At 29.3% G+C, this 24,857-nt stretch overlaps 3 protein-coding genes across 4 annotated transcripts in view; 2 read left to right on the top strand and 1 right to left on the bottom strand.

Annotated features, from left to right (window-relative positions):
- Positions 1-312: 312 nt before the first annotated feature.
- Positions 313-21,084, bottom strand: Tbc1d8-9 (TBC1 domain family member 8/9). 2 transcript variants are annotated; one of them, XM_075304072.1, is made up of 12 exons: positions 20,762-21,084; positions 20,586-20,689; positions 13,588-13,754; positions 10,064-10,325; positions 9,507-9,768; positions 9,262-9,433; positions 3,864-3,991; positions 3,634-3,779; positions 2,177-3,560; positions 1,190-2,099; positions 982-1,073; positions 313-913 (listed from the first exon to the last, which is right to left on the bottom strand). In XM_075304072.1, the coding sequence occupies exons 2-12, from the start codon at positions 20,627-20,629 to the stop codon at positions 596-598; spliced, it is 3,885 nt and encodes a 1,294-aa protein (XP_075160187.1). In that variant the 5' UTR covers positions 20,630-20,689; positions 20,762-21,084; the 3' UTR covers positions 313-595. The 2 variants fall into 2 exon arrangements, with proteins under 2 accessions (XP_075160187.1, XP_075160186.1); XM_075304071.1 differs by having other exon boundaries at positions 20,586-21,084.
- Positions 16,155-17,857, top strand: LOC142234040 (uncharacterized). Its single transcript, XM_075305112.1, has 4 exons — positions 16,155-16,402; positions 16,463-16,880; positions 16,948-17,069; positions 17,509-17,857. The coding sequence occupies exons 1-4, from the start codon at positions 16,315-16,317 to the stop codon at positions 17,727-17,729; spliced, it is 849 nt and encodes a 282-aa protein (XP_075161227.1). The 5' UTR covers positions 16,155-16,314; the 3' UTR covers positions 17,730-17,857.
- A 2,497-nt stretch (positions 21,085-23,581) lies between the features above and the next one.
- LOC142234273 (uncharacterized) overlaps positions 23,582-24,857 on the top strand; it is a 59,109-nt gene continuing 57,833 nt past the window's right edge. The window contains exon 1 of the mRNA XM_075305366.1: positions 23,582-24,261. Within this exon, the coding sequence (XP_075161481.1) occupies positions 23,716-24,261 (546 nt within the window). The 5' untranslated portion in view covers positions 23,582-23,715. The remainder of the gene's footprint in view (positions 24,262-24,857) is intronic.

Genomic DNA, 24,857 nt, shown 5'->3' with positions numbered 1-24,857 from the left:
AAATTTTCTATAGAAATAAAATTTCGACGAAATTTTCTATAGAAATAAAATTTCGACGAAATTTTCTATAAAAATAAAATTTCGACAAAATTTTCTATAAAAATAAAATTTTCATGAAATTTTCTATAGAAATAAAATTTCGACGAAATTTTCTATCGATTGAGTTATTTCAGAAAAGATCGCAAATCGATTTAGGCCAAAATAATGTTTAGTTAAAGTGCATGTTGGGAAAATTCTTCAGTTCAGTTTAATTAGAAAATTAGTCCTTTTTTAAATTCCACGTGCCAACTCTTAAAGGAAAGAAAGACTGACTTGTTAGTTTTTTTTTTGTGGGATTTGTGGGTTTTGTTATTAATTTGTTAAACAAATTGTTGTTTGTTTGTCACTAAAACGATTACAAATTATTTTTCAAAATTAGAAGCGAAAAACGGTCCGATTTGACATGGAATGACTATTGGCTTGGATATTATTACTATATGTTTTAAAAACATTTGAAATGTTTGCCACTAATTGCTCTCTCTCTATCTCTCTCTCTTGTTTACATTGTTCCTACAATAGTATTAGCAAACTTTGGAAATACATAACGAGTTTTGTTTTAATAATTCGTTGTAATACATTTTCGTCTATTCTTTTGCATTTTCTCTATTCGCTCTTTTATGGATGTCCGGCTATAGAAACCGTTGACAATTATTCTAACTGTGAGGACAGTTGCTATAAATTGATTAATCGATATCTCCCAGCCATCATCAGAAGTAATGGAACTATTATTGCTGCTTGAGCTTTTACTGGACTTTTGGTTTGTGGACGTACTTGGTTCACCTCGAGCTTGTCTCAACTCTTCTTCAAGATCCATAAAAAGTTTTGTTGTACTTGGTGGTTCACATGGTGTTGTGGGATTACCATTCGAATCGGGCTACGATAAATTTTCAATATAGCAAAACTGCCCAAATAAATATGGAAATGGGATGGTAGTAATCTTACCTCTTCATTGCCAACTAAATTCAGTTGGGTAAAACTCTCAAGGCTGGAATCTTTTTTCATATTGCAATTGCCCATATCAAGAATATTTTCATCTGGAATTAGGTAAAATCAAGTATAGGAATTTTTTTCAAAACGATTTTAAAATGTTCCCTAAGATTCATCGATGTCAAATATGAGTATGTGTTTGTGTCGTTTTGTTTCTACTTACATGCCTGTGTCATTTCACCATCATTCTTCCCCAATATCTCATGTATACTTCTCCATAATATTTGGAAATTTGATTTTTTCATATTGGGTATTTGTTTACCACCATATGAACCCGATGCCCCATCTGGCTGGTCTAGTAGGGCCCTTAAACTACCTAGGCTTTTGGTGTCGGTATTCGAATCAGTTCTTTCCATTTTGGCATTTGTGGCCATACATAAATCACTAATTTGTGAAAAATTCGAGATGGTCTCCACATTTAATTGTGGAGGTGTTACCTTGTTGGCTCCTAAATCGGAAATATCCGAAAAAGTGTCAATGGATTCAAAGCGACCCTGTTGCCTTAGGGGTGAAAGAACCGCAGAAGCAGATCCATTATGAGAAGATGATCCACCACCCATTAGTGTCGTGCCACCTATACCACCCACGGCGGCTGCACTCGTTCCAGGTATGCTAATTTCATCTTCCGATAAATCGACATAAAATGTCGATGTTCTAGCATTCACAGCCATAGATGATGCATTCGAATTAGCCGAGGGGTTATTTGCTGGTCGCAGTATATCCATAAAGGTACTTCCGGAAATGCCAACCATCGAATGTAATTTTTGTGTGGCCGTTATTAAGGCATAATCGTCATCATCGAAATTGTTATCGGATGGTGAAGGCAGTGCTTCAATGGATTCGGAAGCTTCTTCCTCAAAGAAATCTTCCGCCTCTATGGCCTCCTCAGTTTCGTCTTTAGTTTTGGTTTTGGGTTTGCGAACTTGTTCTATCTCAACTTTGGACAGCAGAGGCGGTAAATGCAATATGTATAGGAGCTTTAGTTTTTCGGTGTACTTTGTGGAGCACACCAAACCCAGGGCATTGATGAGTTGTGAAAATTCCAGAGTTCCAGTGCTCCTCTTGTCAGTCAGCTAAAAATCAAAAGACACATTAAATTAAAAAAATATTGGTAATATTTTCTCCCCAAACTGAACCAAGAAAAACTTACTCTGAATAATTTCTCAGCCAAATCAACAGTTCTACATGTATTCCAGGGTGTCAGCTCGTAGAATAGTATACGGAATGTTTCAAAATCCACACCATATGCTTCAGCACGACTACAATTGCCCTCACTGTAACCCAGTCTGGTGTGTGTAGGAGAAGCCGAAGGCACCAAAATGGGAGATTCACCAACTTGAGAATGCAATTTTTGTAAATAGGCCTTACGAAAGGCCATTTTCTCTTCCCGTATAATACCCAACAGAAGACGCAATTCATCCTTTTCAAAATAAGGATTATCTGCATGGAATTTTACAACTGTCTCCTCATTATCCACATCAAATTTGCGCATTGTCAAACGTCTATGCTTATTACGAAGTTCTTCAATCTTTTCCAATGTTATATCACCAAATTTTGTATAGGCTTCATGGATTAATGTCTGAACCGTTTGTGTGCGTTTAAATTTTCTCTTATCATGATCGGGGGGAGCAGGATAATCTGGATTGTAGATACCTTGGAGAAATGATGACAGCAACATCATGGATTCACCATCATCGTGACATTTCAACAATTGTTCTTTATTCCATTCGAGAATTTGTAAAGCAATTATGAAAATAATCTTGGCACCATCGAAAAAGAAACAATCGATAATGTGCAGAGAACTTTCATAGGATATCACACTAATAAATATCGTAAGGAACCACGATATTGTAATCATTTTAATGGTGCCCAATGAATCCAAATGTTCATGTAGCTCGGGCAAATGCATTCTAATGAGTTCATTGAGAACACCTTGGTCAATCTGAGCTCCAACCACTTTGTCTTTGTAGTAATCAGGCAATAGACTTTCACACAAACTGGCCAAAAGCCAGAAAGCATTCTCCTCATCACAAAATAACAAAAACACTGATGTTATGATATTGAGGCCTTGTGTATAACCCACTTGGGGATTACGTAGGGCATAGGCCTGAAGAACTCGCTTTAAAGCTCCCAAGCCCTCTTCACTCTGAAAAGCAGGATGTTCGGGTAGTGAACGTTTCAGATCCCTCTCAATTTCGTCGTGTGTTGACGATTGTTTAATACAGGCCGCCTTTTCTACCAAATCTTCATACAATCCCGGATGCATATCTCTCTCATGAATCGCTCCCGAAAATATTAGCCATATTTCTTGGCGTAAATTCTCTGGCACCCCTTCCACTATGAGATTTATAACATCTGTGGTACGAAACATGGAAATGCCACGACCATAATCACGAAAATGTGATTCCCAACGAGTTAATTTTTGATTTTGTTGATCCTGCATAGTCGGTGTAAATTTAGTCTTAAAGGTATTTATTAAGGCCGACTGTTTACTCCAAGATATATCGTATTTTGCTCGTTCACGACTGCTGGGCCTGTAATGTAGAAAACACACACATACAAATATGAGATAAATACAATAAAATGGAGATATAATGAAATACTTACATATGGAGATTATGGGACATACTGGAAACTTTTGATGTCAATACATCCCGATCAACAATATGAGCAAATGTAAAAGGTATATTCTCTGTCGATGTTATAACAATTTCATTAGCATAATTATGACCATCATCCTTTTTCTCAACAAGCTGAGCAGCGTTTAGTGGGAAAACAAAAATCCATAATAAATATTAACAAAAAAAAAAATAAATAAAACCCCTCATGGTACTTACCTTTATAGTCTTCAGGGGTATAACAAGATTAACAAATCCTCTTGTATCGCTGGCAAAACAAAAGAAATTTGGCGACAGAAATATATTTCCGGCAACATAACGTTTTGAATAGGGAGTAAATAAACTTGCTGCAAAATAATAATAATAAAAAAAACATTGTAATCAAAAATAAATAAAAACGGCTTAAAGTTCTATTAAATCGAATTTTGTATACTATAGTGATCTGATAATTACATAGTACATATATTGCCTAAAACAAAAGCATCGCTAGAGCACATTCACGTAAACAATTGCTTATGAAATACCTCCTACTGAAGGTTTGTGAGATAGTTGAGACAAAAGGCATTTTAAAAGATCGGTTGGATTTTATGCTTCACAAAATGTTGGTCATGAGAGATGTGTCGGCATTACGGTCATATAAAAATTTGGAGAAAATTTAATCCAAAAACTACCAAACAAAAAAATCTTATTTTGTCAAAATTTTATTTCTATAGAAAATTTTGTCAAATTTTATTTCTATAGAAAATTTCGTCAAATTTTATTTCTATAGAAAATTTTGTGAAAATTTGATTACTATAGAAAATTTTGTCGAATTTTTATTTTTATAGAAAATTTCGTCAAGCTTGACAAAATAAAGCATTTTTATTACAACATTTTTTTCTATAAAAACTATTTTCAAAATTTTATTTCTCTAGAAAACTTTGAAAAAATTTAATTACTATAGAAAATTTTGTCGAAATTTTATTTTTATAGAAAATGTTGTCAAATACAATTGTATTTCTATAGATTTTTTTTTTAATTTTATCTTTATAGAAAATTTTGTCAAAGTAGTATTTCTATAGAAATTTTTTCAAAATTTTATTTCTATAGAAAATTTTGTAGAAATTTTATTTTTATAGAAAATTTTATCAAAGTTGTATTTCTATAGAAAATTTGATTACAATAGACAATTTTTAGTCAAAATTTTATTTCTATAGAAAATTTTGTCAAAATGTTATTTCTAGAGAAAATTTTGTCAAAATGTTATTTCTATAGAAAATTTTGTCGAAATTTTATTTTTATAGAAATTATTTTATTTGTTTTTATTTGTATTTATTTTGTATTTCTATAGAAAATTTCTTCAAAATTTTATTTCAATAGAAAATTTCTTCAATATTTTATTTCAATAGAAAATTTTGGCAAAATTTTATTTCTATAGAAAATGTTGTCAAAAAAATTTTGTCGAAATTTTAGTTTTATAGAAAATTTTGTCCAAATTTTATTTCTAGAGAAAATTTTGTCAAAATTTTATTTCTATAGATAATTTTATCGAAATTTTATTCCTATAGAAAATTTTGTCGAAATTTTATTTTCCCGTGTAAAAATCGGTGGATCTGATCATATCTAATAATATCTAAGTATATATAATTACATCTGTTCAGATATGGTTGTGGATATAAATAGATCTACGGAGATATGTTATATATAGTGTTCTATATGATTAGATCTGATTCAAGATCTCATTATATATATTGTTATATCTAATTGTATCAGTCATATCTGGTAAGATCTAATTGTATATCTTCATATATGACATCATATCTAATTATATATACTATATATAGCTCCATATCTAATTATATGTATCGCATTAAGTCATGAACCAGTACTGCTATACGGATAAAAAAAATATGTGTATGTTTGGGTGTAAAATTAATATGTTTGTTACGAGAATGTTAACGTGATATATATTGTTACAATTAAATATGTTTGGTCACACATCACAACTAGTGGTGAACATAATCAAACAATCTTTATATATTGTGACAGTTCGAAGAAACCTTTTTCAATATCATTTTAAAAATTCAAAATTTCTTACGTTCAGACACAACTGTCTGTTTGTTTTCAAAAATATCATCACATAACAATCACCATTAGCAACGGTTGTTGTTATTAAATTTAAAACAAAATGTTGGTATCAAATATTGGATAATGCGAGTTTGATATTTTTATGTTTTATTCATATAAAAATTTAATGTATTCTCATTTTTCGACGAAGATCAAGGAGTATGAGAAGTGATGAGGAAAGTTTATCGTTTGGGTCCTATTTTTATATATTTAATATTTTCCCTTTCTAGTTGAACGAAAAGATTAAGGAGACCGAGTAGCAACGTGATGATTTGTAGCCACGCCATTTTCGAATTTGCGATAGAATGTAGAACTATCCAAGTCAAACAGATAAAATAATGATTTGGAGATGGTTTGCATCATGAAACGGTTTGCATCATGTATGGTATTAGGGACTTCGCACAAACGATTCCTTATAGCGTTGGTTTGAATTATTGGGCACGAGAAGCAATTATTGGTATGTATATGTATTATTTGTATTTATTTCAGTCTTCTGTATTTTTATGTTATATTTTTCAGAGTTTCATTCCGTGTAGCCAAAGAGAGGAACTGGGAGACTAATGTAAAAAAAATGTGTGAAGGGAGTAATGCCACAATGCCTTGGACAATTTAAACGCCAGAAACGCCGCAGAAACGTAGTGGCTATGTATATATATTTTTAATTGAATTCTTATACTTTTATTCCTAGGCGTAGATATAACGTAAATAGGTTTGAGCCGACTTGCTGTATTAAATACACTTTCATTATAAAACCTAAAATAAATCTTTTTATTAATTACTGTAATTTCTTTAATATTGGAAATTTATAGATAAAATTATATATAATTAGATATATTAACATCTAATTATATCAAATTAGATGTAATTAGATGTGGGCCAAATTTGAGATCTGGTCAGATCTAATTCCTTTAGAATTAGATCTGATCAGATATTACCATTTTTCGGATCTGACCAGATCTGCCTGCATATACTATCATATCTAATCAGATATGACAGGAGATCTAATAATATCTGGCCAGATCCACCAATTTTTACACGGGTTTATAGAAAATTTTATCAAAGTTGTATTTCTATAGAAAATTTTTCAAAATTTTATTTCTATAGAAAATTTTTTCAAAATTTTATTTCTATAAATAATTTTGTCAAAACTTTATTTCTATAGAAAATTTTGTCAAAATTTTATTTCTATAGAAAATTTTACTTCTATAGAAAATTTTGTCGAAATTTTATTTCTATAGAAATTTTGTCAAATTTTATTTTATAGAAAATTTTGTCAAAATTTTATTTCTATAGAAAATTTTGTCAAAATTTTATTTTTATAGAAAATTTCGCCAAAATTTTATTTTTATAGAAAATTTTGTCAAAATTTTATTTCGATATAAAATTTTGTCAAATTTTATTTTATAGAAAATTTTGTCAAAATTTTATTTCTATAGAAAATTTTGTCAAAATTTTATTTTTATAGAAAATTTCGCCAAAATTTTATTTTTATAGAAAATTTTGTCAAAATTTTAGTTCTATAGAAAATTTTGTCAAAATTTTATTTCTATAGAAAATTTTGTCAAAATTTTATTTTTATAGAAAATTTCGTCAAAATTTTATTTTTATAGAAAATTTTGTCGAAATTTTAGTTTTATAGAAAATTTTATCAAAGTTTTATTTCTATAGAAAATTTTGTGCAAATTTTATTTCTACAGAAAATTTTGTCAAAATTTTATTTCTATAGAAAATTTTGTCAAAATTTTATTTCTATAGAAAATTTTACTTCTATAGAAAATTTTGTCGAAATTTTATTTCTATAGAAATTTTTTTCAAAATGTTATTTCTATAGAAAATTTTGTCAAAGATTTATTTCTATAGAAAATTTTGTCAAATTTTTATTTCTATCGAAAATTTTGTCAAAATTTTATTTCTATAGAAAATTTTGTCAAAATTTTATTTCTATAGAATATTTGGTCAAAATTTTATTTTTATAGAAAATTTTGTCACACTTGATAGAAATTTTCTTAAAAATTTTATTTCTATAGAAAATTTTGTCAACATTTTATTTCTATAGAAAATTTTGTCGAGATTTTATTTCTATAGAATATTTTGTCAAAATTTTATTTATATGGAATATTTTGGCAAAATGTTATTTCTATAGAAAATTTTGTCAAAATTTTTATAAAAAATTTTGTCGAAATTTTATTTTTATAGAAAATTTTATCAAAGTTGTATTTCTATAGAAAATTTTTTCAAAATTTTATTTCTATAGAAAATTTTATCAAAATTTTATTTTATAGAAAATTTTGTCAAAATTGTGTTTCTTTATAAATTATTTCAAAATTCTATTGCTATAGAAAATTTTGTCGAAATTTTATTTTTATAGCAAATTTTATCAAAGTTGTATTTCTATAGAAAATTTTGTGAAAATTTGATTACAATAGACAATTTTTAGTCAAAATTTTATTTCTATAGAAACTTTTGTCAAAATTTGATTACTATAGACAATTTTATCGAAATTTTATTTTTATAGAAAATTTTGTCAGAATTTTATTTCTATAGTAAATTTTTTTTATAGAAAATTTTGTCAAAATTTTATTTCTATAGAAGATTTTATCAAAGTTGTATTTCTATAGAAAATTTTGACAAAATTTTATTCTGTTTTTTCGAGTAGTTAGTCCACTATAATTACTGTATGTTTACACTGGGAACTTTCATAAATATTTGTTAGTTTGTTTACATAATTTTTGAATACTGAAATATCGAAACAAATTTATTCAATACTTTTGTGAGTCATAATTAAGTAGTTACTCGACTTTCAAGACTGATTATTTACATTGTCATAAATAAATATATACATATATTTAAGCTACTACTAAGAACTTTTGTTATATATTTTTTTATTTTCTTTCCTTTTATATAAAGAAGTGCTCCTATTAAAACATACAAAAGAGAATTGTCTTTTCTTGTTTCTTGCTTAATTATACACTTCTCAGTTTTGTGTAAATGATTGTTTATTATAAGTATTCAACATCTTTTTTGCACACCTTATGTATTATTATGTATAAATATTGTATGAAATTCTAGAGAGTAGTCCATTGTAATTATTTTATTTTGGCCAAATAGGCTTAGAATTACATGCTCTGAATGAATAAATAAATAAATAAAATAAAAATAAAATTTTGTCAAAATTGTGTATCTTTAGAAATTTTTTTTCAAAATTCTATTTCTATAGAAAATTCTGTTGAAATTTTATTCTATAGACATTTTGTCGAATTTTTATTCTATAGACATTTTGTCAAAATTTTATTTCAATAGACAATTTGTGAAGTACCCTTAGTTGGAGAGGTATAATTTGCAAAATCCAAACCAAAACATCAAGCATTCTACCAATCTACCAGACGGTGAAAATCTACCATTTTTAGTAGAATTCTACCAATTATGGCAACCGTGATTACGGTGCCGAATGTGCTCACTTGAGTTCTCACAATTTTCAACCTAATTTTAATTTTTTGTATGTTTTTCCTACCTTTTATCGTTCCATCTAGAATTTCAGTTTGGGGCAATCGAAAGAACATACGATATTCCTCAGATTTCTTACGAGCAGTTAGATCTCGACACAAAATTGGTTTCTTGGAGGCATTACGACCAATACGCTGTAGCACGGATGATTCATGATCAATAATTGGACTATCAGGATCCTAAATAAACAAATACAAAGAGACATTAAAACAAAATTAAGTACTCAATATTATTGCAAAATTTTAAACCAACCTGAATTATACGTTGTATGGCCATTTTATTTAGTTGTTCAATCAATTCGTAAGCTTCCATATGACCCGAAATAATAATAAAATTATATTGCATTTTATTGTTGGTCTTCAGGAATATTGAATTGCCATATCGTGATAGTTCCTCCAGTTCTGTGAAACGTATACTGATCTTGGTCTCTTGACCCAACATGTAGGAGTAAAAATTCACATGATTTAGAGAGATATACAAATGACCTTGACGTGGTAGTTTGTTTTTGATGTAGCTGTAGAGTGAAGAAAAAAAAGTCAATTAGAAACATATGCTACAAAGGATTTTTGGTTTCAATCATGAAATGAATTGATTCACTTAATTTTGAACTGAAATTTCTTTAGAGAATATAAGTAATAACGTCAATTGAATAATGCGTTGATCTGATTAATAATGGCATAAAATAATTATCCATTTATTTTATGCCATTGTTGTTTTAATTAAAATTGGAATTGAATCGATTTATTTTTTTCTGTTTTTCTAAAGTAAACTAAAATTTTAATATGGAAAAATATTGGTGATATATTTACGTGCAAGGATAATAATTCACTAATTTCTCCTCCTCTGGCATATTAAAATATTGTAGAAATTTTGATTGATTAATTTTAAAGTCTGCCGAATCTCCAGATGCATCTTGGTTGTTTTGTGTATACAAGGATTTGATTTTGCAAATGGTGAAATTTGTGATTTCCTCCTCACATTCCATTTCCTCATTTAAGACTTTGAAGAGGTTTCTCGACAGCCAATCCCAGTCCTTGTATATTTCTTCCTGAGTAACTCCAATGGCAATTTCTGAAAGAAAAACAAAATGATCAGAATTAAAATGTTGATTAAAAAAGTTGATTTTTTTTGGTGATTTTCGATTCTTAACTCTCAAAAAAAGTCTTTTGCATTTAATTAATTAAAAGATCAAGTGGCCTCGAACTTTTATACTCAGAATCCACAAAGTGTTGAGGGTGCAAAAACTTTAGGTTAAGACTGAAAAGAGGATTCGGATCTTCGTCTTATATGGAATGACAGACTTAGGGCCGGTTTCTTATCCTCCGATTAGTAGTTAACCGTCGGTTAGTAAAATTTTTGTAAACGTTCAGCTATTTTATCGGCACGATAAATACACAGAAAAAATATCACGAAAATATTATTTTATTAAAAAAAAATTGATTATAGTTGAAAACGTAATCAATTAGAAACTTAATTAATATAATTAGTAACATTAATTAACAATTAAGAAAACGATTTAACATTTTTACATTTTTAATTAAATATTTTATTTTTAATTATTTATTAGTTATCCCAATTAAAATTTTAATTTAACAAAATAGATATTGTCAATTAAAATAATTGAATAATTAAAGATTTTATTCGGAAAAATTTTGGTTGGATCCAAACCAAAATAAAATCCAACTATAATTATAATCGGATATATCACAAGGAAGTTAAAATTTTTGTAAAATTACAAAAAGAATATTTCATCTAATGAGAAAATAATTATAAATAAACACAATAGTTTGTGGCAGCATACTTGACAAAAAAACTTAATATAATTAGTAACATATAAAGCCAATTAAGAAAACGATTTAACATTTTTACATTTTTAATTAAATATTTTATTTTTAATTATTTATTAGTTATCCCAATTAAAATTTTAATTTAATAAAACAAATATTGCCCATTAAAATAATAATTAAAGATTTTATTCGAAAAAATTTTGGTTGGATCCAAACCAAAATAAAATCCAACTATAATTATAATCGGATAGATCACAAGAAAGTAAAAACTCTTGTAAAATTACAAAAAGAATATTTTATCTAATGAGAAAATAATTATAAACAACACAATATAGTTTGTGGCAGCACACTTGACAAAAAATAAACGTTAGATACATGAAACATATCACGTTTGCTTTCGAATTTTAATAATTTCAATATAAAAAAAAAAAAATAAAATAGTTCCTAAGACTTCAAATATTTTTAAGACTTCAAATATTGAATTTAAATTTTCCTCGACAAATTTGGTGACCCAGACGTAGCAATGCCGAACGAATATGGACATGGGGCTTCCACGGCTCAACTACCATCCCATACCGTTACGATACCAAGATTCTGGAAAGAACACCCATTACTTTGATTTGCCCAGATCGAAGCTCAATTTGCCATATATCAAATTGAAGCTGAACGGACAAAATACCACATACTCACCGCAGAGTTGGACACCGTACCGAATGTACAATCCACACCACCAGAGTCAACCTTGAGGAGAAGTACACGAAACCGAAGGCCACCTGTGCGATTCAAATAGTGGTTTTCTAGAAAAAAAACTCTGGGGGGAGTATGTGTGGCAGCACACTTTACAAAAAATAAACTTTAGATACATGAAATATATCACGATTGCTTTTGAATTTTAATAATTTAAAAATTAAAAAAAAAAAAAAAAAAAAAAAATAGTTCTTAACTGCATTTCTAAGACTTCAAATATTGAATTTAAATTTTCCTCGACAAGTTGATAATAATTAATAATAAATTCCTAATAAAAACATTAATTGAATTTTTCTACCAAAATTCATTAAATTTTAATTGCACCAATTAAAAAAATAATTTTAAAAATCGATTAATTTTTAAAACAAGTATAATTTTTATTTCTAATTAATTCAATGATTGATATTTTTTGGTGATTGAAGAAATTTCAATTAAAAGATTAATTGGTTCAATTAATTTTGTGATTGAATAATAATTTATTTTAATAAAAAGACATTGAGAAACCGGCTCCTAGAATTCCGACCAATAAAAGATTGGGTGGTTTCCAAGAAACAGGAAAAACCAAAAACTATAATGGTTCAATTTTTTGAAAGTGGCTTATGCAGAGAAATAAAAAATCGAAATAAAAAATCGCTTAAAAAAACATGAAAATTTTCACTTGGGCCAACTGTAATGTAAAATACGATGCTAGGATTTAACAACGACTATTTGCAAAATATTCTTCATCAAAGTGAACAATTGACAAATATATTAAGTTAAGTACCGGATGTAATTTATTAAAAATACTATATAAGAATATTTCTAGTTGTCTTAATTATCTCAAAATTTCTATTGTGAATGGTGTTGGAAGGTTAACAACCGCATGCTTGTAATAAAGCCATCAACAATGCCCAAGATCAATTGTGTCTAAGCATACAGAACAATATAAAGTCTTATCAATTTAGAACAGACATAGAGACGTAGTAAGGAAATGAAAAGCAAACCAGTGTTAAAGTAAAAAAAAAATTATTAATCTAAATACTTTTAGGGAGGCATTTAATGCCATCGGAAAATATTGTTAAAGGGTTTAAAAAAAAAAAACTAGAAACGGGGTTAAGGTTGAGTGGATTTTCGCTCATATAGCAATCACAATAACAATTTCTAGTTTTTGGCATATGAAAGATAAGTCTATACTACTTGAGAATTCCGACAGTTCTCCCATATGTGGGTGTCATTACTGTTGAAAAATGTACGAATTGCCGTGGGGTCATCACCAACGGTATACATCCACCCATATAAGTAAGAGGGCGCATTGATCTTGGAGCGTCCTTAAGGCCCACCAGCATCCACATCAAACAATTAAAGACAGTTATAGAATAGCTTCAATATAGTACCGATTATTGTGGAATCCATATTTCACCTCTGGATATATTAACCGGACTTTCATTGTTATTATTAATTGAATTATGGGAATTGATGTTGATTGCGTTTCGTTACTATTTTATCGCTACATTTTATGCGAGTATATTACATATTTACTTTGTTCATTAGAAATCATCTCAAAAATAGGGCTCTTGTATAATAGAGTCATGATTCATTAGCACATCTGCTGAAAAAGTGAACAAAGCACAAAATTATCCAAGAAATTGTAAAACATATTTTTCATTTATCAACAATATTTATCCACTTTTATATAGCCTATGCATCGTGTGTGGTTTATTGAACCAGAGATTGCACATATAGATTGCAGGCATTTTTTCCAACTCGAATATCTTATCTGTAAAAGAACAAAAAATTAAAAATTTCAAATAAATTCTTACCATAAGATACATCGGAATTGGGCGTCTGGTGAAGTATGCGATATGGCGGAGGTTTGGTAACAAATACACTGTCAATAGTGTTCACAAGCAAAGAGCCAAGGCCTCGTGATTCGCCATGACCACGACGTTTTTGCAGGACGAAGTATTTGGAGCGTTTTTCGGTGATCCTGAAAACAGAAGCAAACGATGTATGCATTAAATTTAGGAAATATTTATTCATATAAACAAAATAAATGAATACAAATGGTGGGTACTAACAACATAGTTATCGATACGATTGGAATTCCCCAATATCTAGTGCTATCAAAAAACGGTAGAATTTTTACTGTTTGGTAGATTGGTAGAATACTTAATGTTTTGATAGATTATGCAATTCTCTCCAACTGCGAGGTACTTTAATTTTTTGTGGAAATCAAATTTTGACAAAATTTTCTATAGAAATCAAATTTTGACAAAATTTTCTATGGAAATAAAATTTTGACAAAATTTTCTATAGAAATAAAATTTTGACAAAATTTTCTATAGAAATAAAATTTTAACAAAATTTTCTATAGAAATAAAATTTTGACAAAATATTCTATAGAAATAAAATTTTGACAAAATTTTCTATAGAAATACAATTTTGACAAAATTTTCTATAGAAATAAAATTTGGAAAAAAAATTCTATAGAAATAAAATTTTGACAAAATTTTCTATAGAAATAAAATTTGGAAAAAAAATTTTCTATAGAAATAAAATTTTGATAAAATTTCTTATAGACATAAAATTTTGACAAAATTTTCTATAGAAATAAAATTTTGACAAAATTTTATATGGAAATAAAATTTTGACAAAATTTTATATGGAAATAAAATTTTGACAAAATTTTATATGGAAATAAAATTTTGACAAAATTTTATATGGAAATAAAATGTTGACAATATTTTCTATAGAAATAAAATTTTGATAAAATTTTCTATATAAAATAAAATTTTGACAAAATTTTCTTTAGAAATAAAATATTGATATTTCCTATAGACATAAAATGTTGACAAAATTTTCCATAGAAATAAAATTTTGACAACATTTTCTGTAGAAATAAAATTTTGACAAAATTTTCTATAGAGATAAAATTTGGAAAAAAATTTCTATAGAATAGAAATAAAATTTTCTATAGAAATAAAATGTTGGCAGAATTTTATATGGAAATAAAATTTTGACAATATTTTCTATGGAAATAAAATTTTCTATAGAAATAAAATTTTGACAAAATTTTCTTTAGAAATAAAATATTGATAATATTTCCTATAGACATAAAATGTTGACAAAATTTTCTATAGAAATAAAATTTTGACAACATTTTCTGTAGAAATAAAATTTTGACAAAATTTTCTATAGAAATAAAATTTGGAAAAAAATTTCTATAGAAATAAAATTTTGAGAAAATTTCTTATAGGTGTAAAATTTTGACAAAATTTTCTATAGAAATAAAATTTTGACAACGTTTTATATGGAAATAAAATTTTGAAAATATTTTCTGTAGAAATAAAATTTTGACAAAATTTTCTATAGAAATAAAATTTTGATAAAATTTTCTATAGAAATAAAATTTTGACAAAATTTTCTATGGAAATAAAATTTGGAAAAAAAATTCTATAGAAATAAAATTTTGATAACATTTCCTATAGACATAAAATGTTAACAAAATTTTCTATAGAAATAAAATGTTGACAACATTTTCTGTAGAAATAAAATTTTGACAAAATTTTCTATAGAAATAAAATTTGGAAAAAAAAATTCTATAGAAATAAAATTTTGACAAAATTTTCTATAGAAATAAAATTTTGACAAAATTTTCTATAGAAATAAAATTTTGACAAAATTTTCTATAGAAATGAAACTTTGACAAAATTTTCTATAGAAATAAAATTTTGATAAAATGTTGTATGGAAATAAAATTTTGACAAAATTTTCTATAGAAATACAATTTTGACAAAATTTTCTGTAGAAATAAAATTTGGAAAAAAAAATTTTCTATAGAAATAAAATTTTGACAAAATTTTCTATAGAAATATGAAAAAATTTTCTATAGAAATGCAATTTGAGAAAATACTTCAGCGGTGGAATTGCTCGGTGTTTCGAAGCTTTCTAAATGTTTTCACCGTAATGTGAAACGCCGTTCGGACTCGCCCATGAAAAGGAGGTCCCTTGATAAAATATCACCACTTGTGGCACCACAATGGACTAAATAGTTTGACTGAGCCTAATATAACAGGCTGCCACTATACCTAACCTACCTCACGGGACATTTAAGGAATACCCGCAAGAGTGTCCAGCGTGGAAAACATACAGTACCTTAGTAGTAAAATTGCACATTAAGGATGAGCAAAAGGGGGCTCAAAATCCAGATCATGACATGAAAAGCACCCATATTGAGTGTTCATAAATATCTACGGCGGTGTTTTAGTCTCATTGCCATTTCAGTCAGCTATATTTTGATATACTAAATGGGATACGACACCGGCCTTCTCCCATGCATCCACAAAATATCATCTATTATCCCAAAAATATTCATATAATAGGTTTGTTCGCGTACTTTTCCAGTAAAAAATATCCAGTAAAAACCAGCAAGAGAGTAAAAACCGTTTTTACTCTCTTTGCTTTGTTTTTGCTCTCTTGCCACAAAAAGTACGCGAACGCCATCCAGTAAAAACTTGCAAATAAAACAGATCAGATGATTGTATTTTATGTTTCAAATACGTAAACCAAGAAAAATGAATAAAAGAAAATTGGACGTAATTTGCTCACCGGGAACATACAAAAGAATTTCTTTCGGTAAGTATGATACAAGAAATAAATAAATTCAAGAAAATGTAACTTTCGGACATTTTACAGATGAGGAATACCAGCAAAATGTGGTGGACGAAATTGCTGGTGATAGTTTTGAGGAAGTAGTTTTCACCCAGAGTGAAGATGACTTTCTTTACCCCCACCAAGAGTTCCACGTTGAAAATGAAGTCATCACTTGCACCAACGACGATGAAGGAACCGGGAAGTCCGTGTGGATTGAGCCAGCAGTAAAATTTTTGATATCCAAAGTGAAAGAATTACGGCCAAAAGTGGGAAAATCGGCCAGCCTAAAAAATAAAAAACAAATGTGGATAAAGATTTCAGAAGAATTGTGTTCACTTGGATACAATTTCAATTCTCAACAAGTGGAAACCAAGTATTTCAGTTTGGAACGGAAATACAAACGCACACAACTTTACAACTCTAAGACTGGTCGGAATAGGCAGACGTGCCCTTATCAAAGGTAAATTAAAAAATGCATGCACATGTTTGTTAAGAATCTAATAGCATTATGTCCTTTCGTTTTGCAGCGAATTGGACGATCTTTTGCAGGAAAAAAAGTCTATAAATCCAGATTTTGTACTCGACAGTGAAGCGGAAGTGTCTTCGGCGGATTTAAAACTCATCGAAGGCCCAAATTTATCTGAAACAGGTACAAAAATTTCGTTTGGAATTTTAAGGGCACGCCTTACACGGAAAAAATCGTCCTATTTCGAAAATAATTCGGTTAATGACGTTTTGTTATTATTTATTCTAATACCTCATTCACATTACAATTTCAAAATCCACTTTTACTAGATTCAACTGTCATTTGCCTTATAAAAAGTAGATTTCAAATCTGAAATGTAGATTTTGAGTGTAATGTGATCCTATAACAAATTTCAATGTCGATACATATTCTTTGCATGCGTCATCATTCTATTGTAATATTTATTGGTAGTAAAACGATACCGTCCAGGACTAATTTGTTTCTCAATTTAGATGTAGATTTATAGATCACAATGCCAGCAAGCCCGTAGCAATACGGACTTGAGTCTTGGGTCCACTTAACCAGGTTTTTCATGTTATAATATTTTTTATATTTTTCGAAGATCCATGTAGTTCATCATCAAGAAAACGGAAAACAGCCCTTCAACAATTCATAGACATGTCTGAAGAACATGCAAAAAAAAGAGAAGAGAGTGATGCAATTCTACAACAAACATTAGAACAAAGTATGAAACAAAGAGAAGAACGTGCCGAACGAAAAGAAGCTCTGGAGAAGAAGAAAGTGGATTTGCTTGAAACCCTAGTGAACATATTGAAAAAATAATTTGTTTATCAATACTTCCAAGATATTTAATTTATCAATTTCTAACTTACAGTTTAGTTAACCAAAATGAACATTTGGTATTTTCACCATATTTCTAAAATTTAAAATACAACATGAAAATTACAAAATATGTTTTATTTAGTGAAATGAAATAGTTTTAAAATAATTTTCAGTGTAAATGAATTTTTTTATTTTTTTCTATTTCGTCTTTGTAATAGAAATATTCACAAAAAATAATTAACAGTGCAAAAAATGTTTCTTTTTATAAAAATAAATAGTATTACTCTATGTGAAATAAATACAGTAATCCCTCGTTTTATTGAAATTTATAGTGAATTTTTAGTAATTTGAGGTCCCTGAATCCAAATCTGCATTTATTTTTTTCTATCAGCTCGATTTTTCGAGATATACCGTTATGGCCAAAATTAAGGCACTTTCGCTACATAAATTGGAATAACTTGAAAACAGTTCAACATATTAAATTAAAAAATCAGAAAATCCCTAACAATGTTCTCTTTTAGCCGTCTTTCCTTGAACGATATCTCCAAAACTACTTGAAAAATTGAAAAACAATGTAAAGACGGCTAAAAGAGAATATTGCTAGGGATTTTCTGATTTTTTTTAATTTAATATGTTGAACTGTTTTCAAGTTATTCCAATTTATATAGCGGAAGTGTCTTAATTTTGAACATAACGGTATATCTCGAAAAATCGAGCTGATAGAAAAAAAAACAAATGCAGATTTGGATTCAGAGTTCTTAAAAACAATATTCATATAAGGTAGATAAAACAAAAAATTTAACGACGTAAATCGAAACAACGTAAACCGAGGCGACGTAAATCGAGGGATTGCTGTATTCTCTAGTCGATATGATTACCTTACTATATTTTTAAATGTAGAACTATAATTAAAAGTTAAATAAATTAAAATTAATTCTTTGTAGTAAGTACATCTTGTATTGATTTTGATATTGCGTTTCGCACGTCATCTCCACGCGAAATGTTGTCGTTATCTGGATAATCATCCATAAAATCTTCTTCCTCTTCCTGGAATGCAGTTGGCTCAAAATGCATACCATCTTCGTTAGCAATGTTATGAAGAACACAGCAGGCTCTTATAAAATGGCAAAGTTTTCTCATTCCTCGCAATTTGCAGTAGTATAACTGCCGGAATCGTTGCTTTAGTATTCCAAATGAGTGTTCAATTTTAATTCTACCAGTACTCAGTTTCATATTGAACTCTTTTTGAGCCTTTCTAAGATGCCCGTTGTCCTTGTAAGGTGTAACGATGTATTTATTGCAAGGATATGCTGAATCACCTAGTAAATAATAATCTGAAAATAAAGAATTAAGGAAAGTCTAAACTTGTAGACATGTCCAACCTCCACAATATGACGGTAACTTGTTATATATTGGTGAATTCTTCAGAACCCAACTATCGTGGCATGATCCAGGATATCCGACAAATACATTTATGAAATTATTGCGTTCATCACATATTCCCTGTAAGCAAACTGTTACGTTCCCTTTTCTATCAATATATTCATCTTTTCCAGATTTTGGTGGGTCAATGACTACATGGGTACCATCAATACAACCTGTAATTGGAAACATTGGATTAATAATTTAAAAACAAAACTGTACAAAGTTCTACCTATAGCTTTTGGTATCATACATTTCTCTGCAAAGTATTTAGATGATTCCTCCTTCTTTTCATCTGACGGCCATCGTATAATTTCTGGACTCAAACTGCTAAAAAACAAAGACACCCTATTTATTATAGCGCTTATTGTTGAAAGGGACATATTGAATCGATCAGACAGATCTCGAAAACTGCAAGATTCAAACCATAAAAAACATAAAACTTGAACATTTGCTGGAATTCGTTTATCGGAACGAAGCATTTCATAGTGGGGCCATTTGGAAAAGAGATTTGTCAGCGATTCATAAATTTCTCGTGAAACTCGAAAGTGGGAACGAAATTCGACGTTATTATATTTTGGAACTGTTTCTTCTATATATGATTTGATTGAATTTCTCCTATTTTTTTCTTGGAATATAGCCATGCCTTTATGGAAGATGTTGCTTTCCCTTCTTAACATGTGTATAATAATTTCATTCTCCTCATCCTCACTCTCCGATGATGATGATTCCATTAAAAGCATTACGGTGGCTAACACAGCAGTTGCAGGTCCTTTAATTATTTTGTATAATTATCTTTGTAATAACTCAAAAAGCTAATGTATTTACCTTGCATTTCTATGGAGTGGGTACCATCCCCAATCGAATGTTCTGTAGTAATTTCCATTTGTCCGGGGTTTTATAACTGGTACTTACAAGTTTTGTTAAAACTTACATTGACCACAGCAAAAAGAGTGTATCTTTAAATAACTTGTTTACAAAATGAACAGCTGATTCTTACAAATGGTAGGTTTTGCAAGATTTTACTGGAGAAAAAATCTCTAGCAAAAACTTGCAAAATATTTAAGCTAGAACTGTCATTTTTTTTCTCTCTCTGACTCTCTTTTGCTGGCTTTTTGATGTAAACGAACGACTTCCAGTAAAAATTTGTGATAATTATCAAAAATTATGGGGTTCTCGAACGGAGCTAATGTTAAGTATAGGCAATTGCACAAATAAAAAAAAAACATGTTCCACAAAGTATGATGGGGACTTCCCCACTTCTATATTTATCGTCATGAATTCTTATTTTTTGTTTTTATTTTGTCTACAAAAACAAAGAAACAATAAAACACAATCTATGGCCAACAACTATAATAAAAACAATAAAAGTACATTACTGTGTGGAGAATCAAGTTTTTACGCCCAAAAAGGAAGTAAAACAATAAAACTTACCATAACGCAGTATTGAAGAGTATTTCTTTCGGTTCTATCCACATTTTTTCATGTATATCTTTCTCTGTCGATGGGAGAATTGATCTTTTTTCACTTTCCTGCCACTAACAAAGAGAGCAGGATTGTTAAACAAAGGGCTAATGGAGATTAATTGGCAATTGCAATAATTTGCCTACTGTTTGTTGTTGTTGTTCTCTAAACTTTGAATTCCAGCATACACACTGGAACACTGGAGCATTCTTTTATTCCCAATGAAATGGAAATCAAGTCAGTTTTTCTTAATGTTTTCACACTTCACACACACACACACAATAGCTATGTCCAATAACTAGTTGTTATTGTTGTAATATCAGATGTTTTTGCGATTATAATTAATACACCGATTTGATGTCCTTTCTGCGACCATTTTCTTTACTATTGATTACTTATATTTTATACCAAACAATTTTGTATTCTTTATTGCGTATATCGTTGCAAAATTCTTCCGAACTATGATTGTGTGGACCGTGAGTTGAGTAGAGTTGCCATCACATTCTTTGAAGAGCAATTATAAAAAACAATTTAACTTTAAAGCCTACAATTACAAATCGTAAGGCGTTAAATTCTGAGGAAAATGATATATACCCAAAAATTGCGTTGGTTGTTGATATTTGTGGCTCATCATTACTCTTTTATCTCAGACTAAATTGAATGAGCATTTTTATTTTTGCTCAATTATTAAACTTTGGCAACTCTGCAATTTATTACACGTTCCACAATCCATTAAATTTCATTTTCGTTTATTTTCATTGTATGTTTATTATCAGCTGTCTTCGTTGTCATCTGTTGTCGAAAGAGTTGCCAAGTGTTATTATTATTATTAAGGAAGGTTTTATGTTAAAGGAACAAATCTACTTTAAAAATAATTGCGAGGGTGGGAGAAGGCATTTTAAAGAGTAAATGTAAAGTAAAAATTTTGTCGGTTCTCAGATATCGACACCCGTAAATCGGTATTTTCAGTGTTTTTTTTTGTTAATTCTGGCAGAATATTTTCATGAAATGAATGAAATTTTTGTGTTTTTGGTAAAAATAGTACGTTTTAAAGATAAAATATTAATTAAAATTTTTGTCGGAAAAGTGTAGTTTTACGAGATATATTAATATTTTGCGTTTAGAATCCAAAACTCTATACGATGGCCAAAAATTGAACAAATAGGATAACTTATACTAAAGTAGATTTAAGTCCCAAATTGCCCCTATTGAAAGCTTAGCAATTGGGGCGTATTATTACAAAAATTTTGGGAAAAGTACCTAAATCGCTTACTATGTTATCGATGTTTCGTAAAAGAGTATATGGTAATTCCGACAAAACGGACAATATGGGAGCTATATCTAAATCTGAACCGATTTTGTTGATTTTTTTTGAAGGTTTAGTTAGTACAGGTGCGGCTAAAGTTACTATATGATGTAAAACAATTGTAACTTCTTTGCTTGCGAGTATTTAACTTTTTATTTTTTCCTATTTCAGAAATTAAACTTGGGAAAATACTTAAAAATGGAACGCTATAAAATTGCGCAAAGAACTAAGATTGTTTTTCTATTCATTGAAAATCATCGTTCGATATTTAATACTCAACGTGCATACAGAAGATTTTATGGTGTAAGAACTGCTCCAACGGGTCCAACCATTCGTTCGTTGGTGAATAATTTTGCTGAATATGGGACTGTCGGAGATTCAAGACGTACCGGCAGATCGGCCGAAAATATTGATGCTGTGCGACAGAACGTCGAAGAAAATCCGGAGACATCAACGAGAAGACTATCTTCTGCTTTCTGACCGCACTCTTCGGCGAATTTTAAAACACGATTTGCACCTCTTCCCTTACAAAATCCAACTAGCCCAAAAACTAAATTCTGAGGACTTCGTATTGCGCTTGGAATATGCTAGAGCAGTTTTAAATCTCGTTGATCAAAATGAAAATTTTTTGTCAAATTTGAGATGGATTTTTTCTTGTGGGGCTATCTCAAAGACAAAGTTTATGTGAATAAGCCCCAAACCATGCAGCAACTAAAGGACAACATTCAAGAAGAAATTGATCGTATACCACAAGAAACACTCAACAAAGTTATGGAAAATGCCACAAAAAAAGATTTTTGCGTTAGAGAAAACGGCTCTCATTTAACTGATATTATTTTTCATAATTAATTGTTTTTTTTTTTTTGTTTTTGTTTTTTTTTTTTCATTCCATTCAACAGCTATTTAAAAAAACAAATCATATAGTTACTTTAGCCGCACCCTGTACTATAGAAAATAAATTGTATCAACTTTGAGTAAGATCAGTTAATAAATAATTAACCGATCGGCAAATCAGGCGATGCATTTGAATCTAAGGGAACCCATTTTAAATATTTTGAAGACTTTAACCCTACTAACCCATTACCGAAATAAACCTAATGTTAAAAACTTTAATTTTTCTTCTGTTTTCACTTGTACTAACAGCATGTAGAACAAAAATTGTCTCAATTACTGCAAGAGCTATATGAGCTTGTTCTGAAAACTTGATTCTTGAATTGTGACCAAGTGGTCTTACGAAAATAAGAGCTATTTGGCCTATAATATATTTGAAAGTGTGAGAAAAAATACAAAAAAGAACCCGAAAAAGTATCAGCTATAGTTTTTGTATAAATGTCCATTTACTAGGAATATACAGTAGAAAAATTGTGTCAAATTTTCGTATTTTTCGTTTATTGTTAAAGAAGTTTATAAAAATGTATTTCAGGCCTCACCAATATGAACAATATTTATAGCTTATTTAGATTAAAGCCTCTACTTTAAGACAACATCGAGAAATAAATCGAAACTAAGTGGGAAAATAGTATTTGGTGTCTATTTCGAATGTCCTTCTAAGTGGATATCGGTAGTGAAAGGGTTAAGAGAGCTAAAAAAAGATTGGCTTGTGTACATAAATTAAAAAAAAATGTGTTTATATTCATTTTAAATGTTTCGGCATTAATTCACAAAATACCTTTGAATAAAACGTAAAATTGTTTAAATTCAAAACGAAAATTTTTAAGTAAAATAGATATTTGCATTTGTAAAACAGATATTAAATTTCATACATAGTGTATATTTAGCAAAAAATATTTCAAAATGTATAAAAAATTCGTACCACTCAATGTCTCACAAAGTCCTACCAAAAATCCCTATGAAGTACGCACTTATATGGGAGAACCGCTTAAATCACAATATCCCGAATGGCGATACGAGAACTGTGGTCATCAGAGAGAATGCACTGCCTCACCAGTAGAAAGAGGACAGAAATCTAGAGTTATGACATTGGAAGATGAAATTCGAAAAATTCATCAAAAAACTCAAGCGAATATATTTGCCAAACGTTGCCGTAATAAGTGCAAAGAAGCTGATACCTTCTTGTCTTGCACGGTGCCGCAAAGAAGCCCACAACAGCTGAAACACCATGCAGTACTACGTGAAAAATATCTTAAATTACATCATGATATGGGTGAATATGTCCATGATATGAAGGGTATTTATTCATATCATTCGAATTTGGTTAAGCTAAACAGTCCACCAGGTGGTTCTGAAGAGGAGGATCAGGATGATGGAGCAGAGTGCCGATTACAATTAGCAAGTCCAGAATGTAGCATGGAAATGATTTATGTGCCAACTCAAAGGATTGTAAGTCGATTTTATTATTTATTTTGAGTTGAGTGGGATGTACTCAGGAAACTACCAAATCTGCGCAATTGTCCAACCAACTTCAGATAGTCGTAAAAAGCTAGATATAAAGACTAGAAATGGCGGTTCAGTCGAAATATAGCGTTAGTTTTGGATGTGAGTAACTAATCCATACGATGGTAAACGATACCACACGACTTCCTTTTTATACCCTGCGCCACACTGTGGAAGAGGGTATTATAAGTTAGTGCATATGTTTGCAACACCCAAAAGAAGACGATATAGACACATGGTGTCTTTGGCAATAATGCTCAGGGTGAGTCTCCGAGTCCATGGCTGTCTGTCTGTGGGCACATTTTTGTGATCAAAGTCTAGGTCGCAGTTTTAATCCAATCGACTTTGGCACAAGTATGTGTTTTGGATCAGAATCCTTATTTTGCAAGAAATCGGTTCAGATTTAGGTATAGCTCCCATATATATCTTTCGCACGATATAAACTTTTATGACTCCGGAAGCCAGAGTTTTACTCCGATATATGTGAAATTTTGGATAGGGTGTAGAATTAATATCTTAACTGTAGAAAATTTTGTCAAAAT

The sequence above is a fragment of the Haematobia irritans genome, chromosome 4, assembly GCF_050003625.1.
Source record: "Haematobia irritans isolate KBUSLIRL chromosome 4, ASM5000362v1, whole genome shotgun sequence".
In the NCBI taxonomy this organism is placed as follows: domain Eukaryota; kingdom Metazoa; phylum Arthropoda; class Insecta; order Diptera; family Muscidae; genus Haematobia; species Haematobia irritans.
This window is presented reverse-complemented; position numbering and strand designations above follow the sequence as displayed.

Bases quoted from the DNA above. Each gene is read 5' to 3' on its own strand.
- LOC142234040 (XM_075305112.1), top strand. From the start codon at position 16,315: ATGTTTCAAATACGTAAACCAAGAAAAATGAATAAAAGAAAATTGGAC. The intron at 16,403-16,462 runs GTAAGTATGATA...GACATTTTACAG, and splicing joins ATACAAAAGAATTTCTTTCG to ATGAGGAATACCAGCAAAAT. The intron at 16,881-16,947 runs GTAAATTAAAAA...TTCGTTTTGCAG, and splicing joins CAGACGTGCCCTTATCAAAG to CGAATTGGACGATCTTTTGC.
- Tbc1d8-9 (XM_075304071.1), bottom strand. From the start codon at position 20,629: ATGTGGATAGAACCGAAAGAAATACTCTTCAATACTGCGTTATG. The intron at 10,326-13,587 runs GTAAGAATTTAT...TTTTTCTTTCAG, and splicing joins CAATTCCGATGTATCTTATG to AAATTGCCATTGGAGTTACT. The intron at 3,780-3,863 runs GTAAGTACCATG...AACGCTGCTCAG, and splicing joins TACCCCTGAAGACTATAAAG to CTTGTTGAGAAAAAGGATGA.